The sequence below is a fragment of the Thamnophis elegans genome, chromosome 8 (assembly GCF_009769535.1).
Source record: "Thamnophis elegans isolate rThaEle1 chromosome 8, rThaEle1.pri, whole genome shotgun sequence".
In the NCBI taxonomy this organism is placed as follows: Eukaryota; Metazoa; Chordata; class Lepidosauria; order Squamata; family Colubridae; genus Thamnophis; species Thamnophis elegans.
Window position 1 is genome coordinate 12,166,641 of NC_045548.1, and position 23,778 is coordinate 12,190,418.

The 23,778-nt window shown below is 39.0% G+C and overlaps 1 protein-coding gene across 6 annotated transcripts in view; it reads left to right on the forward strand.

The window, feature by feature from the left end:
• Window positions 1-23,778, forward strand: part of LOC116512390 (threonylcarbamoyladenosine tRNA methylthiotransferase-like) — a 342,750-nt gene that overhangs the window by 107,431 nt on the left and 211,541 nt on the right. For all 6 annotated transcript variants that reach the window (XR_004255878.1, XR_004255879.1, XM_032222856.1 and 3 more), the window contains 2 exons: window positions 1,273-1,321; window positions 11,520-11,640. Coding sequence is in view for 4 of the 6 variants with exons in the window: in XM_032222856.1 (XP_032078747.1) it covers window positions 1,273-1,321; window positions 11,520-11,640 (170 nt within the window). In the remaining 2 variants the exon portion in view is untranslated. The remainder of the gene's footprint in view (window positions 1-1,272; window positions 1,322-11,519; window positions 11,641-23,778) is intronic.

Sequence of the window (23,778 nt, forward strand, 5' to 3'; positions counted from 1 at the left end):
ACCTAAACTTAACCCCCCTAAACCTAATCCTAAACCTAACCCTAAACCTAACCCTTAACCTAATCCTAAACCTAACCCTTAACCTAACCTTAAACCTAATCCTAACCCTTAACCTAACCCTAACTCTTAACCTAACCCTAAACCTAACCCTAAACCTAACCCTAAACCTAACCCTTAAGTTGAATTGGCTTGCTTTCAAAGCGCTATTTAAAGCGCCCTTCTTTCTCCGCGCTGGCTGTTGTCGCCCTGTTGATGACATCAGTGACGCGGTTTAATCGGGTGCGGCTTAGTCGAGCGCGGTTTTGACGGGTCACGAGGCAAGAGGTGGTATTCAGCAGGTTCTGACCAGTTGTGGAGAACCAGTAGCAGAAATTTTGAGTAGTTTGGAGAACTGGCAAATACCACCTCTGATTGGCCCTGCCTCATCTATTTTCTGCCTCCCAAGTCCTAGCTGATCGGGAGGAAATGGGGATTTTGCAGTAACCTTCCCCCGGAGTGGGGAGGGAATGAAGATTTTACAGTATCCTTCCCCTGCCATGCCCACCAAGCCGTGCCCACATAACCAGTAGTAAAAAAGTTTAAATCTCACCACTGGGTCTGTCATAGCATGTGAATAAGATGTTGCTTAATTCCATGGCTTGAAGAGGATATTTTCATTGAGATTCTTAGTGAATGTTGCTGGTCCTTGTAACCCTGAACTTCCAGGCATTATATATGCAGCTTTTTCTCTGTAGACATTTTAAGTGACTGAGCTGTAAAATTGCTTATCAGGCTTTGTAGAAAGAGACTGGAGTGCAGAATTTGAATGTCTTCCAGATTTTCTACCATTTTCTCTTGCTCGGCGGATGCTGTCAGTTCTTGCTAATAGTATAGCTTATTGGCCACCATTAATAATTATATAAATTCTGTACTTTGTAGATTTATGTAAGCTGTTTTTCTGGGGGGGGGAAAGGCCTTTCCTTTATAATTGGTTCTTACTGCATTGAGTAATTCTTTTTGCCGGCATGAAATTGGTGCTAAACTTTGTTGTAAGGTGGCTTTTATATTTTAAAAGCACAATATGAGTGCAGTAAAACCTAGGCATTGACGTTTATTTGATTCCCTTTTCAATCTGTCTTGCAAGCAGAAACCTGTGAGTAGAAAGCATATTGCAAAAAGTGGAAGGGCTCCTTTTTATGTGGATTAAATACATTCAAAAATGTATTTGAAAAAGGGTCTTTCAAAGGTCATCTGAATATTCACAGCTTGATTTATTAATCTATTGCGTTTCAGGTTCAACAGATAGATCGTGTAGTGGAAGTTGTTGAGGAAACTATTAAGGGTAAGTTATTCAGCTGAAATAATGCACACATTCATTCTTCTCACTGCTCATTCCTGATGTTGCTTTGATCACATACAGTATATCCCTAAGGAACCTCCTGTCGAAATATACCCCATACACATTCCAAATACTGACTGAAATGTAAATATTTAGCAAGTGCCACATACATCACAAAAAAAATATACAGAAAGCTGACCCAAATTAATATAGATCACCCTAGCTGGCTTGCTCAGTAATTGGTTTTTTAATATTTAATACTTTTTTTAAAAATTTGAATTTCAGTGTTCCTTTTTATATTATACAGATCACTATGTATTTCAGACAAATCAATGTTCATTTGCTGCAGTATTTAATTGTATCAGATGTCAAGTGTTGCATCAGAGATACTGGGTTTTTTAGAATACCGAAAAACGTGGTACGAATTTTATAAAGCATAAAGTACCTTTATATTCTTAGTTCGTATAGCTTGTAAAGAAGACTCACAAGACATAATTTGAATAGAGAAAATATTAAAATGTTCCTATACTGAAAATAACTGGTTTGGCCAACTTAAACATTAAGTGATCCGTTTTATTAAAGCTCTCACTGAAACCAGCTTCTTAATGGCAGCTGAGCTCAGTTCTGGATTTTGCATCCTGTTTGTCATTTGGATCCAATTGTTATAAAATCTTAACTTCCAATAAAATCTATGCAAACTTTGCCAAGATCATTAAACCGTAATGTAACAATTCACCTTTGGGATGATGGTCAGAAGATGTTAGATAAAAATATTAAATTTGGATTTTGGCAGTATACATATAGTCCATATAAGATAAACATACAGAAAGAGAGAAAAATATGGAATTACTTATGAGAGACTGTAAGTGACGTTGAAGTTTACCTTAAGGCTTTATGAAATAAGAGAGGGGTCTAGTGAAAATGACTTTGTGCAGAATGCACACAAAAAGATTGTATATTTGAGAGAATATAGGTATTTGCAACATCTATACAGAGTCCTTTAAGCCTTCCTTCCAGAAAAGTATCTTCTACGGCCTTTAAAAGCGGAATGTAAATCAGAGATACAGGATTTTAAATTTCATAATTATAGCCAAGTTAGCAGAATGTAATGCAATGAAAGGATGGCGTAAAAGCAGCAAAGTCTTTTATTGGATAACCATTTGTCTGAAATGGTATAAGAATTTCCTGCTTGAGCAAGGGCTAGAAAACTGCAAGATGCCTTCCAACTCTGTTATTCTATTATTAAAAGATAACTTCAGATGCCCATCATTCCTCTGAGGGGAACAAAGGGGAAAGAGAAGAGAGGGAAAAGAAAAAGATGAAAGATGGCAAATACAACCGGAAAGAGGAATAGAGCAAACTAATTCTGAACGCCATGGCTGTAGCTTCATAACTGACCTTAAAGATACCTCCTAGATCCACCTCCAAATTAGACATATATACATATATAAAGTGGGGGGGGGGGAGATGAGTGTAAATCCACTGTTAAATTATTTTTGTGTGCGCGTGTGTAAACTGCTTCTATTATCTAAAGTCAAATTTAGATATGAGAGCTCATCTACCATGAAACACTGCTACATAAAATGTTGCTTTTTTGGAGCTTACCAAAGTGTACCTCTCAGTGTCTCTCACTATTAGCCAGTGGTGGGTTTCAAAAATTGTTCGAACCTACTCTGTGGGTGTGGCCTCCTTTGTAGGAGTGGCTTGCTGCCCATGTGACCGGATATGAAGATGCCGATGACACTTGTCAGAACTACCTTAAATTACCTCACACACCGCACTGGCATGCATAAGAATATGATGTAAACTTGTTTTTTAAAAGGCATCTTTGGTTTGCGTTAAAACAACTTCAACACACGCAATGTTCTGATTGCACCACAAACGCAGTAGTCATCCTTACCTTTCACAGAGGCACTGAATTTTATAAATATGAGCATGATAGTGTAGAATAATCATATCCAAGGACCAGTGGTGGGTTTCAAAAATTTTTGGAACCTCTTCTGTAGGTGTGGCCTGCTTTCCAGGTCCACTGGTGGAACCTCTTCTAACTGGTTCGGTAGATTTGACGAACCGGTTCTACCGAATAGGTGCGAACTGGTAGGAACCCACCTCTGCTATTAGCTATGCTGTGTAGACTGCTGGGGGTATGGCAACAATGATTTTGGACTCCAGCGTGGTAGGAGACTAGATAGTAGCAACCAAATATTCTTGGCATCTTTCACTCTTCCCATTACTCTTAGACATGTCAGAAATTGGGTAATATGGCATAACTCACAGCCTCTCAGTTTCCATGCTCTTTTTTGAAATATATAGATAATAATGGTGGACTCCATCTACAAAAAAATAGTATGATTTTTTAAAAGTTACATATGTTGAGCTTTATCATTTAGAATTATGACTTGTGAGTGGATTGTAGACTTTAACATCTGGCTGACCAATTATTGTAGCAGGCTGAATTGGGAGGAGGAAAGTGTAGAAATGCACCAGACATGTATTCCTCAGGGCAACTGTTGCTTGTCTACAGAAACCCTTCTCTGTCCAATTCAACATTTCCTTGATAGGCGAAGGAGGAGTTTAGCATTCTTGTTCTAATATTTATTCCTTCTCCTATGAAACAAAATCAAGTTTTACAGCTTGCATTGCATGGAATTTAGAATGCACATCTTATATGCCCATCTCCTGGATTTATGAAACAGAGTGGACATTAGAAATATAACCCTACCTTAAACTGATTTTTACAGTATTCGTAAAAAAAAAAATGTGCCTGTGCTCTTGCTATTTTAATGCTGTGAATATTAGCTAACTTGAACACTTTTCTTGACATCATAAAGCTTCTTGCAAAACGTCAAAACAGCTGCATTTTGTCAAGTGTATCCATATTGGATTAAGAGAAGACTAGACTTTCCGGTTGAATAAAACCTACACTGGTCCTGAGTTTCACAGAAGATTTTGTGAAATGGGTCACTGGACAGGATTACTGTAAACAAGTAAAAGGAAATTACTTCAGTTTTGAACTTTTTCAGACTTCGTCTCACCCCTCTAAATCTCAATCACATTAACCTGTCTGGTTAATATGGTCTATCTGTTCCTAGTTTAAATATTAACTAATATTTGCCAACTGTTTAGCTACCATACCAATCAATCTGTTGTTATTGGTGGGCCACTAAAAGCTCACAAGATGATCTGTGTGTACATTGTGTAGGCTAAAGTAGAGAATGTTTATTGACAACATGTCTGTCGGTCTAGACACCAGCCTAAGCACAAAAGAGCTCTCCTGAATTCTCCTTGAACCATATTAAATGTGACATTTTCCCTCTCCATAAGTTCACTGCCCTTCTGGGGTGGGAAAAAGTCATCAATTTGTGAGAAACGTACAGATATTTTTTTTGTACACACTGGATGGCTGACTGCAGTTTCCTAGTGCTATGTACCCAGAGCAGAAAATATTTTACTATCACTGCTGATATTTCTTCAGATGTGATCATAAAATCTGCGTAAATAAAATATTATAAATTCAACATTCTTACTTTCTGGGCTTCTTTAGTCATATAACTAAAGCAGTGGTTCCCAAATTTGGCAACTTTAAGACTTGTGGATTCCAACTCCCAGAATTCTCCAGCCAGCAGAGCAGAGCTGGCTGGAGAATTCTGGGAGTTGAAGTCCACAAGTCTTAAAGTTGCCAAGTTTGGGAACCACTGAACTAAAGGATACTTTAATTCTGTGCGTGGTATTACTTTTTTTGTAACAGCATGGATGTAGATTAGCACGGTGCTAATTAACAGTGCTAATTACTCATCAGTGTTGCAAGTCATCATAAGAAGGGAACGTGCAGCTATTCAGGAAAAGACACAGCTTGTTTGAGGAGCTGTTGACAGGTATACCAAATCCATGCTGGATCTGAAGCACCTTTCCCATTTCCAATCTAAACAAAGGCACATGAATCACAGGAAATTAAGCTGCCTGATGAGAGTTAAACTAATAGAATAAACTTGAAAAAAAGAAGTGTTAAAAGTCTTGAAAATGTTGTATTAGAACTTACCACTAAACTGGACATTTTAACTTGGAAAAGTAGAATAAATGTGTATTTGTAGTTAAGATTAAGCCATAGTTGTTTAAATGTAATTTGTTGAAAAACCCATATTGTTTTGGTTTACACAAAACTTGTGTAATCATGTGTGGGTTCCTGTGTCACATATATCAGTATAACTTGTATGATTTGGGTAATTGGAGAACAGCTAATGAATAACTGAATTCTTAAACTGGTAATATCTTTCATCAATAAAATGTTACTTTAAAATGCCTGCTATCCATAATGATATTCCCACCACTCAATTTGTAAATATTCCGATACTGAAGTTACATACATATCACCTGCTTTTTTCCATAGTATCTGAATATATATTTTTTAAATTATATATCACCATAATAAACTGAGATATGACAATGTATTTCCCATGTCATCAAGCTCTCAGTTCTCTGATAAATGAACCAAGAAACTACGACTGTTGACTTTTATTAAGCCATCGTATTAAACCGCACTTTGAAATTAATAACCAGTTAAAACAATCCATTTCACTGAACTACTGCAGTAGTTTAATAATCTCTACAAAAATGTCAAAAATTTGGGTCCCATTATGTGATGTCTTGACTTACAACCACAATAACTTACAACTGTAATTTAGGCTCAGTTACAGTTCTACGTTAAGGGCAACCTATATGTGCAGATAGCAAATTATTATAGATTAGTATAAATTGTAATACAATTTACCATATTTTTCACATTATAAGACGCACTTCCCCTCCAAAAGTGCATTTTATAAAGTGAATATTGGGGGGGGGGGTTAGTGCAGTGCCAGCAGGGAATGCTGCAACCTTTGCTGCTGAGCACTTGACTGGCAGCTGGATTGGCTTCCCAGAATACCGCCAATCAGTTGTTCTAAGCAGCAGGGATCACCATCACTGCCTGTTCGCCACTGCCCATTTGCCACCCGTTCACCACCGATCATCACTGCCTGTTCACCACTGTCTGTTTGTCACCGCCCATTCGCCGCTGCCATTAGGGCGGCAGAAAATGGGTGGTGGCGAACCGGCAGCAGTGATAGGCAACGATAGGCGGTGGCAGTGATCTCTGACATCTAGAACAGCTGATCAACAGTATTCCAGGAGGCAAATAATCGCCAATCAGATGCTCAGCAGTAAAGACTCCAGAGTTCTCCAGCAGCAGCAGCTCAGTTCAGTTGACCAGTAGTGGGTACAACAGAGCGGAGCCCTGACGAGCCATGTGCTGGGGCTGCATTAATGTGCTGAAGCTGGCCAGGCTGTTTGCTGCAAGGAAGCTAGCCAGATGAATACTGGGAGGCAGAGGCAGATTTTTTCCCCTTGTTTTCCTCCTCTAAAGATAATGCACATCTTATAGTCCAGAGCGTCTTATAGTGCGAAAAATACGGTAATCATTTGAGTTTGCTACCATCAATCATACAATTCATTGGTTCTATATTTATTTGCTTTGTCTGGCAAGACAAAAAATTAATATACTAGCTTTTGGTTCCCTATGAGCATATATTTGAGTAATCAAAGTATACCTGTTTGCTATTTCTTCCTTCTTTCCACTCTTTCAGTGAGACCTTGTATGATATTTGACTATTTTTACTTTATTCACAGCTCATAATATACAAATATAGTTTTATAGTTTTATAAAACTATGTTTATATCATGGTGTTTTGACATAGTTATTGACCGATTAGCAACTGAAAACCAGTTATATAAAATAAATAAAAATCTTAATTTTTATTAACACTTTTTTAACGAAAGAGAATGTGAGACTTGATATTGGTGAAAATTTTATTTTGGCTATATTGAAAATAGAGTTCTTGGTCACTTCATGTTTGCTGCTGTGTTGCAATATTTTGGGGGAGGGCTTATTTTCAGGGGAAGGCTTATTTTAGCGCATGCGCTTAAAAGTCTAATTGGGCTTATTACCTGGAGAGGTCTTATTTTCAGGGAAACAGGGTAAGTAAGTAAATGGCTTTCCTTTAGATCATTGTGCAATGTAGAAACATTACAAAAGGAACTTTTTTCAAATAATAACTTCAGTATTTGTAAAAAAAAAATCAACTAATATTATAAACTCCTGTTAAACTCCATTTCATTGTTTTAATTTTGTTACAATGTGAAATGACTGCATTGGTTTAATGGATGTCATTTAAAACAAGCATGTAATGTTTTGCCCATAGTGTAAAATAATATATTTACCGTAAAATATTTTCTAATTTCTAAATCTGCTTCATTAGAAAATTAATAAAATGAGAATATACTTTACATATTTATGGATTTTAATTAATACTGTTATTAATCTAGCTTTGTTGGGTTAATTAATAGTTGCAAAGAGATTGCTTCAGTGCTTTAGCCATTTAGTAGTTAACATTTGCCAATTTCCAAAGTGACCTGCACACAATCCTTCGTAGTACTTGATGTATTTGAATTTATTTAAATGGATGGGTTCCTGATTGTTGATTTGTTTGCTTGTTTATGATAAGAAACATTTTAAAAAGGATGTTTTATTTCTTTAGTATTTTTTGAGCATTAATTTTCATTAGATATTTTTAGCTTTGTGATGACTCAGATATTTCCAACAGTGCGAAGACTTTACATTTATTTTAATTAACAAGCATGGTGCATATTGTTAAATCCAAGAATCTTTTGTAAGTAATAGCATTAGAAAATAGCTAGTTATTTAATTAGCTAATGATAACACCATCGTTAATGTGATATAGCAAGAAAGAATCATTAGTGAATACTACAGATACAGCCTGTACATTCCAGTACTCTAAAATGGATTTCTTGATGTTCTGTATCATGATATGAAAATAATAAACCTTTACAGTACTGTTTAATTTTTTTTCTAAATACAGTTCTGTTTCATCTCTCTGAGTGTACTGTTGTATTTTATATTTCTTTATCTTTTTTAAAAAAAATAAAGCTTGGGTTCTGAACTGTAAATTTCAGCCTTACTCTGAAAAGGCTAGTGTGCTAATTTTCTACTTTGCTTGAGCAATATATCAGTGAAAAATTCAGTAAATTCGTCTATCATGGTAGCATTAAATATTAGATTCCTTGTGCTCAGTTCACAAATGTAAACTTGTTTAAGGAATTCAGAGAGGGAGACGTCACCCTAAGCCAATTGTTTCTCAATTTGAGGGGCATTTTCTGGAATTCTGAGAATATGTCATGAGTGTTGTTTTGAGGATATGGCCAATTGTATAAGAAAAGATCAGATGAGCTTTGAAGGAAACAAGGGAATATCCATGGATTAGTGGTGGGTTCCTCCCGATTCGGACTGGTAGTAATTTGGCAGCCTGAGTCGCTGGAACCGGCAGCAACCCAGGCCTGCCATATCCCTGAACTAGTTCTCCCGCCGGCGGTATAGGCACCGCCATCTTGTTTTTTTGCTTCTGTGCATACACTGAGCACTTTTAGTTGTATTGAGCATACACTCACTGTGTGCATCAAGCGTGTGCGGTGCGGGCGGTGCATGTCCCTGAGCGGACTGTCAGAACCCATCCCTGCCCTGGATATTTTATCTTAACATACAGCCACAGAGTTGGACCATTGATTTGTTCAATTCAGTAGTGTTGACCAACATCAGATTTCTAGAACTTTAGACTTTGCCAGTCTTACTTGAAGAATGTGAAAGGCATTGCTTCTACTGCTGAGTTTCAGTCATTCCAGATTTCTAGAACTTTAGACTTTGCCAGTCTTACTTGAAGAATATGAAAGGCATTGCTTCTACTGCTGAGTTTCAGTCATTCCAGTTTATTTGTCCTTATAAGGCAAATGTGATTATTTTGTAGATCAAGTTCTATACAAATAGCTTGAGAAACCCTTCATGCAGCTGTATATTAAGCAACATTACACAATGTATTTGGATACTATAAGAACATAAAGTACAGCCTATGCTTATTTGATACTGATGCTTCCAATATTGCTACGATGTTTTTTTATTGCCAAAAATGCATCATACATTTTAATCTGAAAACTGGTTTCTCTGTAATGCAATGGCTGGGTTTCTATGACCATGTCCACACGGGCAGGCTCCCCCCCCCCACTTTGTGATGCAAGCAAAGAGTGGAAGCCTTCTATTTACCGTATTTTCCGGTGTATAAGACACACTGGAGTATAAGATGCACCAAGATTTTGAAGAGGTAATTTTTTTAAAAAAACCTTTTTGCACTCTGCAGGCCTCCCAAACCCTCTGCACACCTCATTTTTTGTGAAAAACGAGGCATGCAGAGAGTTTGAGATGCCTGCAAAATGATCCTGGGAGCTGGCTGGGGGGGGGGGGGGCAAAAAATGGCTCTGTTTTTTGTCAAAAAATGGCATGCATAGCCTTTAGGAGGCTTGTAGAATGGCCGGTTTTTCGCTTGTTTTTGCCCTCCCCAGCTCCCAGGAGCACTTTACAGGCCTCCCAAACCCTTTGCACATCCATGTTTGTGAAGGAGGCGGGGTTTCGGGAGGCCAAAAATGCTTTATTCAATGTATAAGATGCAGCCAGTTTTTCACCCTCTTTTTTGGGGGGGGAGATGCATCTTATACTCTGAAAAATACGGTATTGTTTTCTCTTCCCATTAAATTGGGTTCATCTATTGTGCTAAGCTCAGGAGTGATATTCACTTACCTTCCCTACTGGTTTGCAAATGTGAGTGTGTGCATATGCTTCACTCGCATGTGCCCCATCCACACATGCACTCAGCCTTCCGTGCATGCGCTTTGGCTAAAAATAAAAGCACCTAAATGGTACGGTATAGAGCTGGATTGTCTAAACCCGAATTAAAAATGGTTGGGTGATGTCATATACGAACCAAACTACAAAGTAAGATTTTAGCTCATTCCAAAACTACTGGCATTAATGCTTGCTTTTTAAAAAAAAGCTTTATTAACATAATTGTAGGTAAAAGAAAAACAAAATGTCTACATTTTTTATTTGATTACCTTGTTTTAAACTGTTTCACAAAGTCTAATCAGGAAGCCTTTTGATTTTAATGACAGTCAGACTGTTACTTCTAATTCAAGATTTTAAACTTTAGAAACAGCACTCATGCATGGACGGCGTATTAGTCCATGTAACCAAAAACAGGGCTCAGCTTGAAGAAAACAATATTTGAGTTATTACTTAATTTAAATTACTATAGTCCTCAGTTATAAAATCAACCGTGTTTTAGAACTTTACTGAATACACTACTTGATTAATGAGTTTCCTGAGCGCCTTTGCCTAGGTACAAAAATGCTCTTTAAATAGAAGTTTTAACCTATTTCTATAAACTTAGAAAAGTTGTTTTTAATGGTTTTCAATAATGCTGAAATATGACCTTTATTCAGATGCCTAACTTTATTCTGATTTCCAATAATGAACAGAAATGATCAAGACAAAGTTAAAGATATTGTTAATTTAAACATTATTAAGAAATCCCCTAATATATATATTTTAAAAAGTACAGATAATCGTCATTTAATCGTCAAAGTACATGAAAAGTACAAAGTACATTTTATTTATCGACTTTTTACCTAGTACCGTATTTTTCAGACTCACCTTTTTCCCTCAAAAAAGAGGGAGGGTGAAAATCTAGGTGCGTCTTATACACTGAATACAACCTACTGAAATCCCGCCCCCTTTGCAAAAACGGCCTTGCAGAGGGTTTGGGAGGCTTGCAAAGTGCTCCTAAGGGCTGGGGAAGACAAAAAGGAGCAAAAAACGGGCCATTTTTGCCCCCGTCCAGCCCCCAGGAGCACTTCACAAGCCTCCCAAACCCTCTGCATGCCCTTTTCTTTTTTGCAAAAAACAGCCCGTTTGTGTGAAAAACGGGCCATATTTTTGCTTGTTTTTGAACCTCCCCCAGCCCCCTGGAGCACTCTAAGACCCTCCCAAAGCTCTGCATGCCCCCCCCCTTTTGTGCAAAAAACAAAGCGTGCAGAGTGCTTGGGAGGCCTGCAGAGTGCAAAAGCTTTTTTTTTAAATTTACCTATTCAAAATCATGGTGTTTCATACTCCGGTGTGTCTTATAGTCCGAAAAATACGGTAAGTATTTGAGAGTTGTAAGGTTTTTTTTTAAAATGTGTGTTTATTAACAAATTTAATAGGCTGAACTAGAACTTTCTAAAACCGATGGATTGTATGTATAATAACGGCATTTTCCTTTATTTGAAGGTCATTCTGTGAGATTGCTAGGACAGAAAAAGGATAATGGGAAACGGCTGGGGGGAGCGCGACTGGATTTGCCAAAGATTAGAAAGAACCCCCTGATAGAAATCATTTCCATCAATACAGGGTAAGCATCATTCAAACTGACATAAAATATTCAATACTGCCTAGAAATTCAATTTGATTTTTGTTCGTTCTTAATGCAGTGCTGCCCAAATGATACCATCAGGCACAGTTTACAATAAAACGTTGAAAACGCCAGTGGCAACATTGTAATACTTTAAAGTGCTGATTACTTGCTTAGATTTTAGAGTCTTAAACATTGAAGATATTTGTGTATTTCTTCGGTTCTTTTGGGTTTGTTTCCTTGAAAATATTTGCAATGTTGCATATATGCTAAGTCTTTTTAGTGTGCAAACAAATTTTTCTTTCGTAGCTTTTAAAATCCAGATCCCATTACCATTTCGAGATTAAGAGGAACCATTCTGAGATATGTTTTGGCTTCAGTAATCACAAGTAGTCTAGGAAAGGTGACCTATATAAGAGTACAATTTTTACACCGTGGGGAATGATCAGATCACCTTGGAAAGGAAATAGTTGGGAGTCAAAGTATAGCAACTTTAAGAGAACGCCAAATATTTTAAGCCATGTCTTGTTCTGCATATGCGTCAAACATTTACAGCAGATGGGCACATTAGAAAACAGAAAGAAAACGTAATATATTGGAATCCACATAAGATTATTTTTGAGCTTGGAACAAATAAGCTTCATTCATACATAATCTTTGGAGTTTGCCTGTACTCCAGTGTATTTGCCTCAGTTTTAAAGACATGATGAAACTCAACATCTGCAGAACGCAGATTTTATGGAGAGCTTTGGAATTTACAATTTCCCAACCTCCAGAATAGGCAACAAGACAAATAGTCACTAGTTTCAGCAGGGGCAATGATTTTGTGGTCAGTTGTAGATTTGATTCTCCTTTCTGCATCCTCCCTGCTACTTTCCTCCAGTACTCTACCCTCCCTGGCAATCCCATCCAACCTAAGCCAGGGGTAACATCATCATTATGAATTAAACAGTGGTGGGATTCAATTTTTTTTACTACAGGTTCTGTGGGCATAGTTTGATGAACATGGCTTGGTGGACGTGGCAAAGAAAGGATACTGTAAAATCTCCATTCCTTCCCCACTCCAGGGGAAGGTTACTGAAAAATCCCCATTCCCTCCTGATCAGCTGGGAGTCGGGAGACAGAGAATAGATGGGAGCGGGGCCAGTCAGAGGTGGTATTTACGGTTCCACCACAAATCCGCGAAGCCCTTATCCGCGGAGACATAAGCGCGAAGACTAATCCGCGCCGTTCGAAGCGCTAAGGAAAAACGCGACCCTACCGCGATGACATAATCGCGGAGGGCAAATTCGCGCCTTCCAAAGCACTCAGCATCCTAAACCTAACCCTAAACCTAAACCTAACCCTAACCTAAACCTAAACCTAAACCTAACCCTAAAGCAAACCCCTAAACCTAATCCTAACCCTTACCTTAATTTAAATCCGCTTTCTGCCGCCGCGCTGTTTTAAAGCGCCCTTCTGTCGCCGCGCTGTTGTCGCCGCGCTGTTGTCGCGGCGGTGATGACGCGTGGCGATGACATCGCGGCTTTAGCGACGCGATTTTATCACCACTATTTTGACAAGCGCGGTTTTGTCGTGCCACGGTATTTACTGGTTCTCCGAACTGCTCAAAATTTCTGCTACCAGTTCTCCAGAATTGGTCAGAACCTGCTGAATACCACCTCTGGAATTAAGGCGAATGTACATGTCCTGGGATAATAATGGTGCAGGATTCAATTTGGGTTTGTCATTGAGACCAGAGGTTTTGTCTTCCAAGCTTTCGGACTCCTGCTGGAGCCCATCCTTAGGCAAATTCTGCATGTTGATGTGATTTCAGCCTTAGTTTAGCAGATATTGAAGCAAGAAAATTATTCTCCCTTTGGATGCTGAAAAAAAAGTACACTATGTGAATTTAGAACACCTATACAAGATTTCTTGGGCAACTTTGACTTGTAATTCAGTGGAATATTCTAGATTAATTCTTGGCAGCTGGGTAACTCTGGGCCAGTTGCTTCCTTTCAGCCCAACCCACATCATGGGGTTGTTGTCAGGAAAATAGGAAGAAGGAATACAATGCTGTATATGCTTGTCAACTTGAGTTACTTAAAAAATAATAAAGGTAGGATTAAAATTTAATGCTATGCTTTGGTGATTTGATTTGTTCTTATTCTGCCAGAAGTGAAGGGGAATGTACAGATTGCTCCCTTGTTTTTTCCAAAGAGAACTCAATGGAATCCTCATCTCATTTTCTAGAAAGAAAATTATATGGTCTCACTGGATCTGCAGTTACTCAATTACCACTGGTAACTGAAAAGAATTTACAGATAATGAAACAGGTGCTTTATTACAAGGATTAGAATTAAGTGTCTGTTAATTTCTCTTTTGCATTGGTGCTTTGCACGAATAAATGTCACAGTTCAATTTCCTGATCTCCAGCAGCAGACCATGAATATATTTCTGCTTGAGTTTACTCTTAACCTGTGGCATTGGGCTCATGTTACAAGTTCATATCCGTGCAGGTTCATTACTGCATTGCTTGTTGTCACGGAGTGTGAAGAGTCATGACAAGTTGGTATTGATAATAACTTAGGGATATTTCAATTTTGATGGGCTGTCCTCTCTACCTAAGACTTCAAAGCATTCCTGTGTAATTGCCAAACGATCCAGCAGTGCTGTACAAGGAACTTGTCCAAAATGCAGCTTAATTATTTGCCATTCTAAGTACAGACATTTATGGGATCGTGGTAATTACATGATTAGACTTCTCTCTTAATCCTGTTCTTGCAAACCAGATTGCAACACAATAGTACAAAAATGTACTGGGTGGTTGAGCTTATTAATAGCCACTCCTCAATGCATTTTTTTCCCTTTCTTCTCTCTTTACCTTGACCTGTTTGAAGAGCAAACTGAATGCTATACAACAAGCTGCCTTGTGCTGCAAGCCATGTTAATTCGAACTTGCTCAAACGAATGTTTCTTAAAAGTGTTTGTGTTCTTAACATTTGCATATAAACATAAACTAATACTTTAATCCGTACCTAAGAAAAGTTGTTTATCATTTTACACACTGTTATATTGAAGATTTACTTAGACATCATGCCTATTGTTTATGGTGGAACTCACTCTTAGATAAATGTGCAAAGGATTCAGTGGCGGGTTTCAAAATTTTTTGGAACCTACTCTGTGGGTGTGGCCTCCTTTGTGGGAGTGGCTTGCCGGCCATGTGACCTGGTGGGAGTGGCTTGCTGGCCATGTGTTCTCTCTCTCTCTCTCTCTCTCTCTCTCCTTCCTTTTGTCTTCTGTCTCTTTTTTCTTTTTTTCTTTCATCTCACTCTTTTTCTTTCTTTTTTTCTTTTTTCTTTCTTTCTTCCTTCCTTTCTCTTTCTTTTTCTCTCTCTGTGTGAGTCTGTGTGTGTGTGTGTGTGTGTGTGTCTTTGCCTCTCCCTCCCTCCCTCTGTGTCTCTCTATGTGATTCTCTCTCTGTGTCTGTCTGTGTGTGTGTGTGTATCTCTCTCCTCCCTCCCTCTGTATCTGTGTCTGTCTCTCATTCCCTCTATCCAGTGGTGTTTTTCAAAAAAATTTGGAACCTCTTTTGTAGGTGTGGCCTGCTTTCCGGGTCCACTGGTGGAACCGCTTCTAACCAGTTCGGTAGATTTGACGAACCGGTTCTACCGAATAGGTGCGAACTGGTAGGAACCCACCTCTGGAAGGATTGCACCCACAGTAACATGGACTTCATTTTATACTCACTCCTATTGAATATGATTTTTTTTTTGTTTTTGTAATCTATGTTTTCTTAAATCTTGCTTGTATGACAAACGAATTTCATACTTGGAATGAAACTCCTGGCTAAAATTTGTCTAGTGACGTAAAGTGCTGCACTAGAATTGACCTTTATTTGCCTAGTAGAAAACTCTCTTTGTTAGTATAAAACAGAACTTTCAAGGACTGAAGCAAATGCTGACTGTTTAGTTTAAACAAAAGCTGATTATTTCTGTGGTTTTCTCCTGTTCCCATCCAGTGTTCAAGATCTTTCTTTCTAAACTAGCCCCTTCCCGATGCATTTTTAGATTTGTAGGTGAAGGCATCTAGAGGACACCAAGATGGGGAAGACTGCTCAGAATAATTGTTAATGAAGTATTTTTTGGGGCTGTTGCGTTTTTATGTGTCAGACTTTCTTATGGATACTTTGGTAAAACTAATGTTAAACTGCGGGGTTAGATTCACTCAACATAATAAACTATAATGTGGTTTGTTGAGTTGCGGCTTAACATGATTTGTGATCCTTCTTGTATTGATTGGTGAATCATAGCCAATTACGGAGTACTCAATAAAAGTAAATAAAAGAGTGAAATCATTTGGGACTGTTGTCTAAATTAGGTACCAACTGGTTCTGACAATACTTCTGAGCTGTGTAGACCTCAGGAGACTAATCCATGACATGCCATGGAATTTACTCTCCCCAAATGAAAAATGAAGCCATTCTTGCATTGTATTTGGCGGGGGGGGGGATCTCAGTGTTAACCAGAGTGATATGGTTGACTGAGAGAAGAAACGTTTTCTCTTCATTTCTGGAATTGGTGCATTGCCAAGTTTAGGTGTTCCCTTAACTACTGTGTTTCCCTAATAACAAGACCCAACTGGAAAATAAGTCCTAGCATGGTTTTTCAGGATGCTTGTAATATAAGCCTGTTGTGGCCCAGCAGGAGCCATTGGAGCTGCCGATGGACTCCGATAGCGAGTACCCCTCTGACTCTGCTATGGAAGATGTGGAGGACCCTGAGCAGGGGTCAGACTCAGAGCAGGGACCAGAGAGGCTGTTTGGCCACCAGGAGGTGCCTGAGGCATGGAGCAGTGTGGAAGATCAAAGGGAGTTTGTCCCTGATGCCAGGCAACAGAGGGCGGAGAAACGGAGGCAGCAGTTACAGAGACAGACTCATAAGAGATAATCAAGCCCAGGTGGTTATGGCTTGGCCCCTCCCAAGAGAGTATATAAGAAGAGACTTTGGGAGGAGTCCTTTTGCAGGACACAACCGTTCATACTAATCTGGAGAACTCCTTGTCTGTTCTGCCTTGTGTTCCCGTGTCTGTTGGAGTCTGGGTTGCTGCCAACTCTTTGTCAGTGAGTCGTGTCTGGGCTTTCAGCCAACAGGATTATAATTGCTGTGAATAAAGAGTGGCAAACTGCTAAGCCTGTGTCTGCGTTCATTACCAGACGGAGGGGGCGCAGAACATAAGCTCTACCCCAAAATAAGCCCCAGTTAAGATCGTCAACAAGACAGATGCATTTAATAGCATATTTTCCCCAAAATAAGACCTAACTGGAAAATAACCCCTAATGTGTCTTTTGAAGCAAACATTAATATAAGACCCAGTCTTATTTTTGAGGAAACATGGTATGAGTAGACTAACTTTTTCAAACAACCAGTGCACATGAACTTGAGCAAACTGGCTAGATAATACAATATGACTTGACTTAGGTATGAAATCAGTCAACATAATTTAGAAGCCAACACATTCATGGAAATAGAGCCAGTAGTAGCTATTTTTCACTTGCTCCATTTCTTAATGCTCTTATTAACTCCTTTAAATAGCTTTGTTGTACTTCCGCTTTCTCTTAGTCTTGTGTGATTTAGAGAGGAGAAGGGCAAGAGAGAAAAATAAGTCTTCTTTGAGCCCCACAGAAAGCCAGTCTGTGAGTTGTCTTTTTTCATGCTGACTCCTGGTGTGTCCTTTCTAATGCTCCATACCATTCTTCACAAATCTCCCATTCTGATGCTTCTGGGCCTTCAAGCTGGCCATTTGTTCTTCCTGCAGGGATCCTTCCTTCATCCCTGTGCCTGCTTTCCAATGGTGGGATACAACTGTACGCTCCAGTACAGGCATACCAGTGCCTGCTGGGAGTCCCAGGTACCATTCCGGTATGGTGCTCTGGAGGGCCCACCTGCCCGCCAGTCCTCCTTACCGGTATTTGAGCTGATTGGGGCTTCCGCGCACGGAGTGTACTGCTCCTACACAATGCCCTGCAGCTGGAGCATCGTGGGCGGTGGTCACCCGGCCCCGTTGCACAGTACCGGTTGCAGTGGGATCCGGAACCCACCACTGCTGCTTTCCTTCATCAGCTTCTGTCGGTTGCAATGGGATCCGGAACCCACCACTGCTGCTTTCCTTCATCAGCTTCTGTCCTTCTCCTTGATTTATATGCAACATTTCCAGTTTATGTAGCACAAACACAACCACCTCCATTGCCCAATACATGGGTCTCCAAACTTGGCAGCTTTAAGACTTGTAGATTTCAATTTCCAGAATTCCTCAACCAGAATGGTTCACTGAGGAATTCTGGAAGTTGAAGTCCGTAAGTCTTAAACTTGCCAAGTTTCGAGACCCCTGGCTTAACAGATCTGTCCTTTATAAAACTTCACTAAAAAGCAGACCTACCTATTCAGACATCTGAAAACTTCTCACTGTGTACATGACATGGAAAACAGACCAAAGAAAGGGTAAACGTTCCCTTCACACATATGAGCTAGTTGTTCCCGATTTCAGGGGGCTGTGCTCATCTCCGTTTTGAAGCCGAAGAGCCAGCGCTTTCCGAAGACGTCTCCGTGATCATGTGGCCGGCATGACTAAACATCGAAGGCACATGGAACGCTGTTACCTTTCCACCAAAGGTGGTTCCTATTTTTCTACTTGTATTTTTACATGCTTTTGAACTGCTAGGTTGGCACAAGCTGGGGCAACTAACGGGAGCTTATTCTGTTACGTGGCACTAGGGATTCGAACTGCCGAACTGCCGACCTTTCTGATCGACAAGCAACCACCCAAATTGAGAACAAATTGCAATCCCACCTCCGTCAAGGCAACTGACTCTGTCACAAGTCGGACCTAAGATTTAAACCTGTTTTGAGGACAGCAAAATGGGTGCCTTTAATATCTCCCTGAGAAAAATATAGCTCAACTTTTGAGAACTCACCACCACCACCAAAAGCCAATAGAGTCAACCTTGCTTTTCCTCCAGACACTACAAATAATTTGACAGCTTCCATTTCAGTGCAACTTTAGAGTTTGCAAAAAGGACCCCTGGGGCTTCTGAAAGATTTTAAGTAAATAGCAGCACCAAAACTAAATCTGTATTTCAGATTGTTTGGAAAGAGCAGCCCACATTTTAGATGAAAGGATGCATGGCTGGTTAAGATTCTGACATTCCTAAGCAATCAATCAAGTATTCATCCTGGATGATAAATATGTATTACAGTAGCATTTTAATAATTAACATACATTTCACCCCGAACACAAACTTTGAATGTAAGTTTTGATTAAAACATGCAAAACCTGAACATCATAATATTTGATGAGAGTTAATCATGTTTAGAGTATGTCATTTAAATTTAAATCTTATAAATTAGACTGGTTTAGTCACATTGGCCTTAAGGGATCTACCCTAACTATGACTCATCCATACTGTAAAATTATTAACCGCAGTTTCCTTCTTTATTCATCCTTAAAAATCTCAAATAGAGAAGTGAGTGTTCCTATCTGTCTATAACTCTTAGAAGTGTGATACTTTGCACTACACAGTAGCATCAGTAATAGGTATCAATATTCATGGTATCAAAGATAAATAGCAATTGCAAAGTGGAAAACTCTTATATTTGCCTTAATTCGTGCAAAAACTCTGTTTACAACTTATGACGTGCCCAGGGGTGGGTTCTGCCTGGCTTTACTGCTGGTTCACTCTCGCGCTGGATTCTCGCAGCACATGCATGCACAACTCAATTAAAATTGTTCTGCGCATGCGCAGAACTAAAAAACAAGGTGGCGACGGTGGTGACCTGGGAACCGGTTCAGGGGCGTGGCAGGCCTGGGTCACTGCCAGTTCCAGGGACCCAGGTCGCCATATCATTACTGGTTCGGCCAAACCGGATTGAACCAGTAGGTATCCACCACTGGACCTGCCTTAAAATTATTCTAATCTAAATGGATGACACTGTCTATTTTAAGAAAATATTTCCATTTTTAATTAGAGAATACTTAAGGATGGGTTTTTTTGTACACGCCAACTGCAGCAAGATTATTAAATTGTTGCTTTAAATTGTTGAGCAAGACTGCCAGATTCTGTAACAGCTTTGTCCCTATGCCATCCATCTGGTAAACTCGCAAGATTAGTTTTGGCGCCATGTACATGTATACATCCGAACTGGACTATGTTGTTCCCCTCTCTGTCATATAACATAAATGGTATATGCATAAGTGTTGTGGCCCAGCAGGAGCCGTTGGAGCTGCCAGCAGACTCCGACAGTGAGGGACCCTATGAGTCAGCCCTGGAGGATGTGGAGGACCCTGGACAGGGTTCCGAGCTGGGCGCAGAGAGACTGTTTGGCCACCAGGTGGCACCTGAGCCTTGGATCAGTGGGGAGGAGACAAGGGAGAGTGATCTAGAAACCAACAATAATGCTGTCGAAGAGCTACTCGGCATCAAAAACAAGTACGTAATTACAGGAGGTAATTACGCTCAGCTGATGGTCATTAGGCTCCTCTCCAGACTATAAAAAAGACTGCTTGTGCCACGCCCTTCTTGCAGAAGTCAACGCTTTGACTAAAGAGAAACTAACTTGGCAGGCTGGATTGCTGCCAGAGTTTGTCTGAATTGCTGCCAAGGTTTGTCAGACTTGCTGCCAAGGTCCTTATCTGTTTGTTTATTTGGCTTTCAGCCACAGAAAGTCTGGTCTTGTTATTAAAGGACCTTCTCATTAAGCGTGTCTCGGCTTTGGTTACTGGACAGAGGAGGGGTCAGAATACGTACGTACGTATGTATGTATGTATGTATGTATGTATGTATGTATGTATGTATGTATGTATCGGGTGAAATGCTACCGGTTCGGACTGGTTCACCCAAACCGGTAGTAAAAAAATGCTACCGGTTCAGGCAAAAGGGGATTTCTGACGATCAGCTGTGACGCGCGATTTATATTAGCTAGAAAGCAGAATTTCCTGCTAATTAAATTGCGTGGCACAGCAGATTCCCCCCCCCCCTCACTGTTCTACTTATCTTTCATGTCCATTATTTATGTGCTGCTGCGCATGCGTGGAGGAGGTGAGAGTGGAGCGAGTGCGTGCGCTCATATTTGCGAACCGGTAGCGAAGGTAAGTAGATTTCACCCCTGGTATGTATGTATGTATGTATGTATGTATGTATGTTTGTTTGTTTGTTTGTTTGTATGTAGTCTTGTTTGTGTAGTGTATATTGGAAGTGGTGACCCTTTGAGAGTTGTATGCAATGTAATTTCATTTTAATATATGCTGATTAGTGTACATTCAAAGTGACAATAAAGTTATTCTAAGTCTAACTGTTCTCTATTTTCCTCTGATGATGATTCATTTCAGCTTGCAGGCTGTTGTTTTCCTTTAAGGGTAAAAGTCATGCACATAGAACTTATTATATGTTGAAGTGATTTTACTCCTTTAAGGATAAGTATGATTTATAGAGTTCTTATATGTCGAGGCAGATATATACATGCGCAGTCTTCAGCTTCCCTAAAGTTAAGGAAATACTGACATCTATTTATGATTAGGGGTGACCTGTGGAATTATTTTTTATTTTGAAGATACTGGGGGGGAAGTTAGAATTGTTCCTGCAAATGCCAAGCATGAAGCACTCATTACTTTTATCCCCTTTTTAACAAACTGCACATATTTGGCAGCCCCAGAAACTTTTTTACACTGCAGACTGGAGCCAGACTTGGTGTCTTTTCTATGTCCCAGAATGTCTAATGTTCTTATGCTTTGGGGTTAGTGTGTGAGTCATACGTGTTTATGTGCTATGTTTAAAGTGCTTAGTTATCTCAGAGCAAGGTAGCTTCTTGCTCAAGAACGAGAGTTCCTGGTAGACCGAGAGTACAGCTGGGAGTGTGTTTACAACAAAAAAACAAAAAACACATTTGCTTAGTCATCTCTTTTGGGCAGCCTTTGCCAGTCTGTTTTCCTTCTTTTTTTTGATAAACTGCCCTAATTTGCTGGCATATACTTCATCTTCCGCAAATTGGATTGTGTTTGATTCATTGTGCTACTTTCCGGAGTTTTGAGAATAAATGACCCATCCCCTCTTGTCTGATATTTGTATCGATTTAACTTCATTCCTAAAACATGTCAAAAGGGGGAAGAGGACCAATTTTAATAGAGAAAAGCAAGCACTTAATTCCTATAAATAGAAATAAATTAAGCGAGGCTTTTGGGTTGAAGAGGCTTGAGGACACTGAGAAGATGAGTCCTCTTTGCGTGTTTAATCCTTACATGTCGGTTATGTTGAACTCTCTTTGTACCTCCAACCAGACATTCTGGCAACAAGACAGCACACATAAACTTTTGATGATCCAGGATGGTGGTAGGAATTATAACTGTTTACACAACAGGCTGTCAAAATAAAGAGGTAAAATATTGGGGTATGGATTAGGAGCTTTCTTAAGCAAAAGAAAGTCAATTAGATGTTGGCAGCGTAAATAATTGTTATTATATAGTTTCTTGATACCTTGGTTGAATGATAGTAAAGCATTCAAGAGAACTGAGTTACAAAAATAAATACACCTAAAATTAAGTTAGTTGGTCCTGGCCTGAAGTCAAAATGGACCTTTTGCATGTAAAATCCAAAGTATGTCCGTGGAATCATTTTACAGTATAAGAATAGCTTGAATGGAAGCTGAAAGTATAAAACAGCTGTTGAAATTGGGACCATGTTTGGATCTCGCACACAGGAAGATAAGCCCCTACCAGCTGTTGTTGGGCTTACCAGGAACTGCTTGCTGGAAAAGCCACATTGTTCCATAAAAGTTGTGTGGGGTCCGCTTACTTTTCAGAATGCAAAATTTTAAATGGCATTCGTGAGTTGTTGTTTTTTTAAAAAAATGTTTATTTGATTAATTTATATTAAAAATGTGAAAGTAACCATTTTAAAAAACACAATGGGAAATGGTGCTGGTTATAACACTTTGTTATTATTTTATCTCACATGTATGAATGATTAGTAAAATAATTTTAAGTAGTACTCAAATGTGAGAGTAATTTTTTACCAGGCACAAAGAAATGGGTTCACTGAAGATTCACAGATATTTTAAAGCTAAAGCAGGATTCTCTTTCCAGAGAAAGCCATTTTATAAATCAGGACAGATGCCAGAGAGTTTTAGAACAGTAGAAAGGAATAGCCAAAATTGACTTAAAATGGCTTAAATTGGCGTAAAATGACAAAAGAGGCCATGTGACTGAATCTCAGGTAGATACCATAGATCAATAGCAAATTATCTAACTTTATTATATATACTTCTGCGTCCCCTAATCTGTCAGTTTCAGGTTTAAACCTTCCCTTATTAACCTGCTGGTCACATTTGCCTAACACAGTATTTTGTAAACATTTTGATCTTAGGACCATTCCTACTTTCAAAAAATATGGTGGACCACAAAGGAGATTTTGTTATTCAGGTTGCATTGATTTTTAGCATGTTAAAAATTAAAAGTGGCATATTTGTAAAAGATTTATTGAATCATAAAAATAACAATTTAAAACCCACTGAATACCAACGTAAGTATTTTTCAGGAAAGCACCTATATTTTTAACAAATAAAAATAGTAATGAGAAGAGTAACATTTTAAAGTTCGTAAATAATTTCAATATTTGGCAAATAATTTTGATTCTGTGACCTTCTGAGTGTCTTGGAAGATCCCCAGGGATCCTTAGACCATCTTTTAGGAAACACTTAATGAAACACATATCTTTCTGACACCAAAGTAAGTCAAAATAGGAGTTAAACAAATTCCACCTTTTTACCCATCATTATTATGCCATTGCTCTCCTAAACCTGCCTCCTCCTCCTCCTCCTACATGATTTAAATAAGCTCTCTTTCATATATTCTCTCACCCAATTTCCACCATAACTTAATTCACCAAAGTGGCCAGTGTCATCTGTTTTAAATTAGTATCAGGAGTCAGAATGAATTCAAGTAATATGGTCTAATATAGTATATTAAAAACATTGAGGCTGATTTTTTGTCCATTTTTATTCAAAACTTCATTGTAGTATTTTGTTATTTTTAGACTGTTGGCTGGAAAGTAACACCCTAAAGCATTCTCTGAAATATATTTTGTGATTTATCTTACTAGTTGGAAGCTTG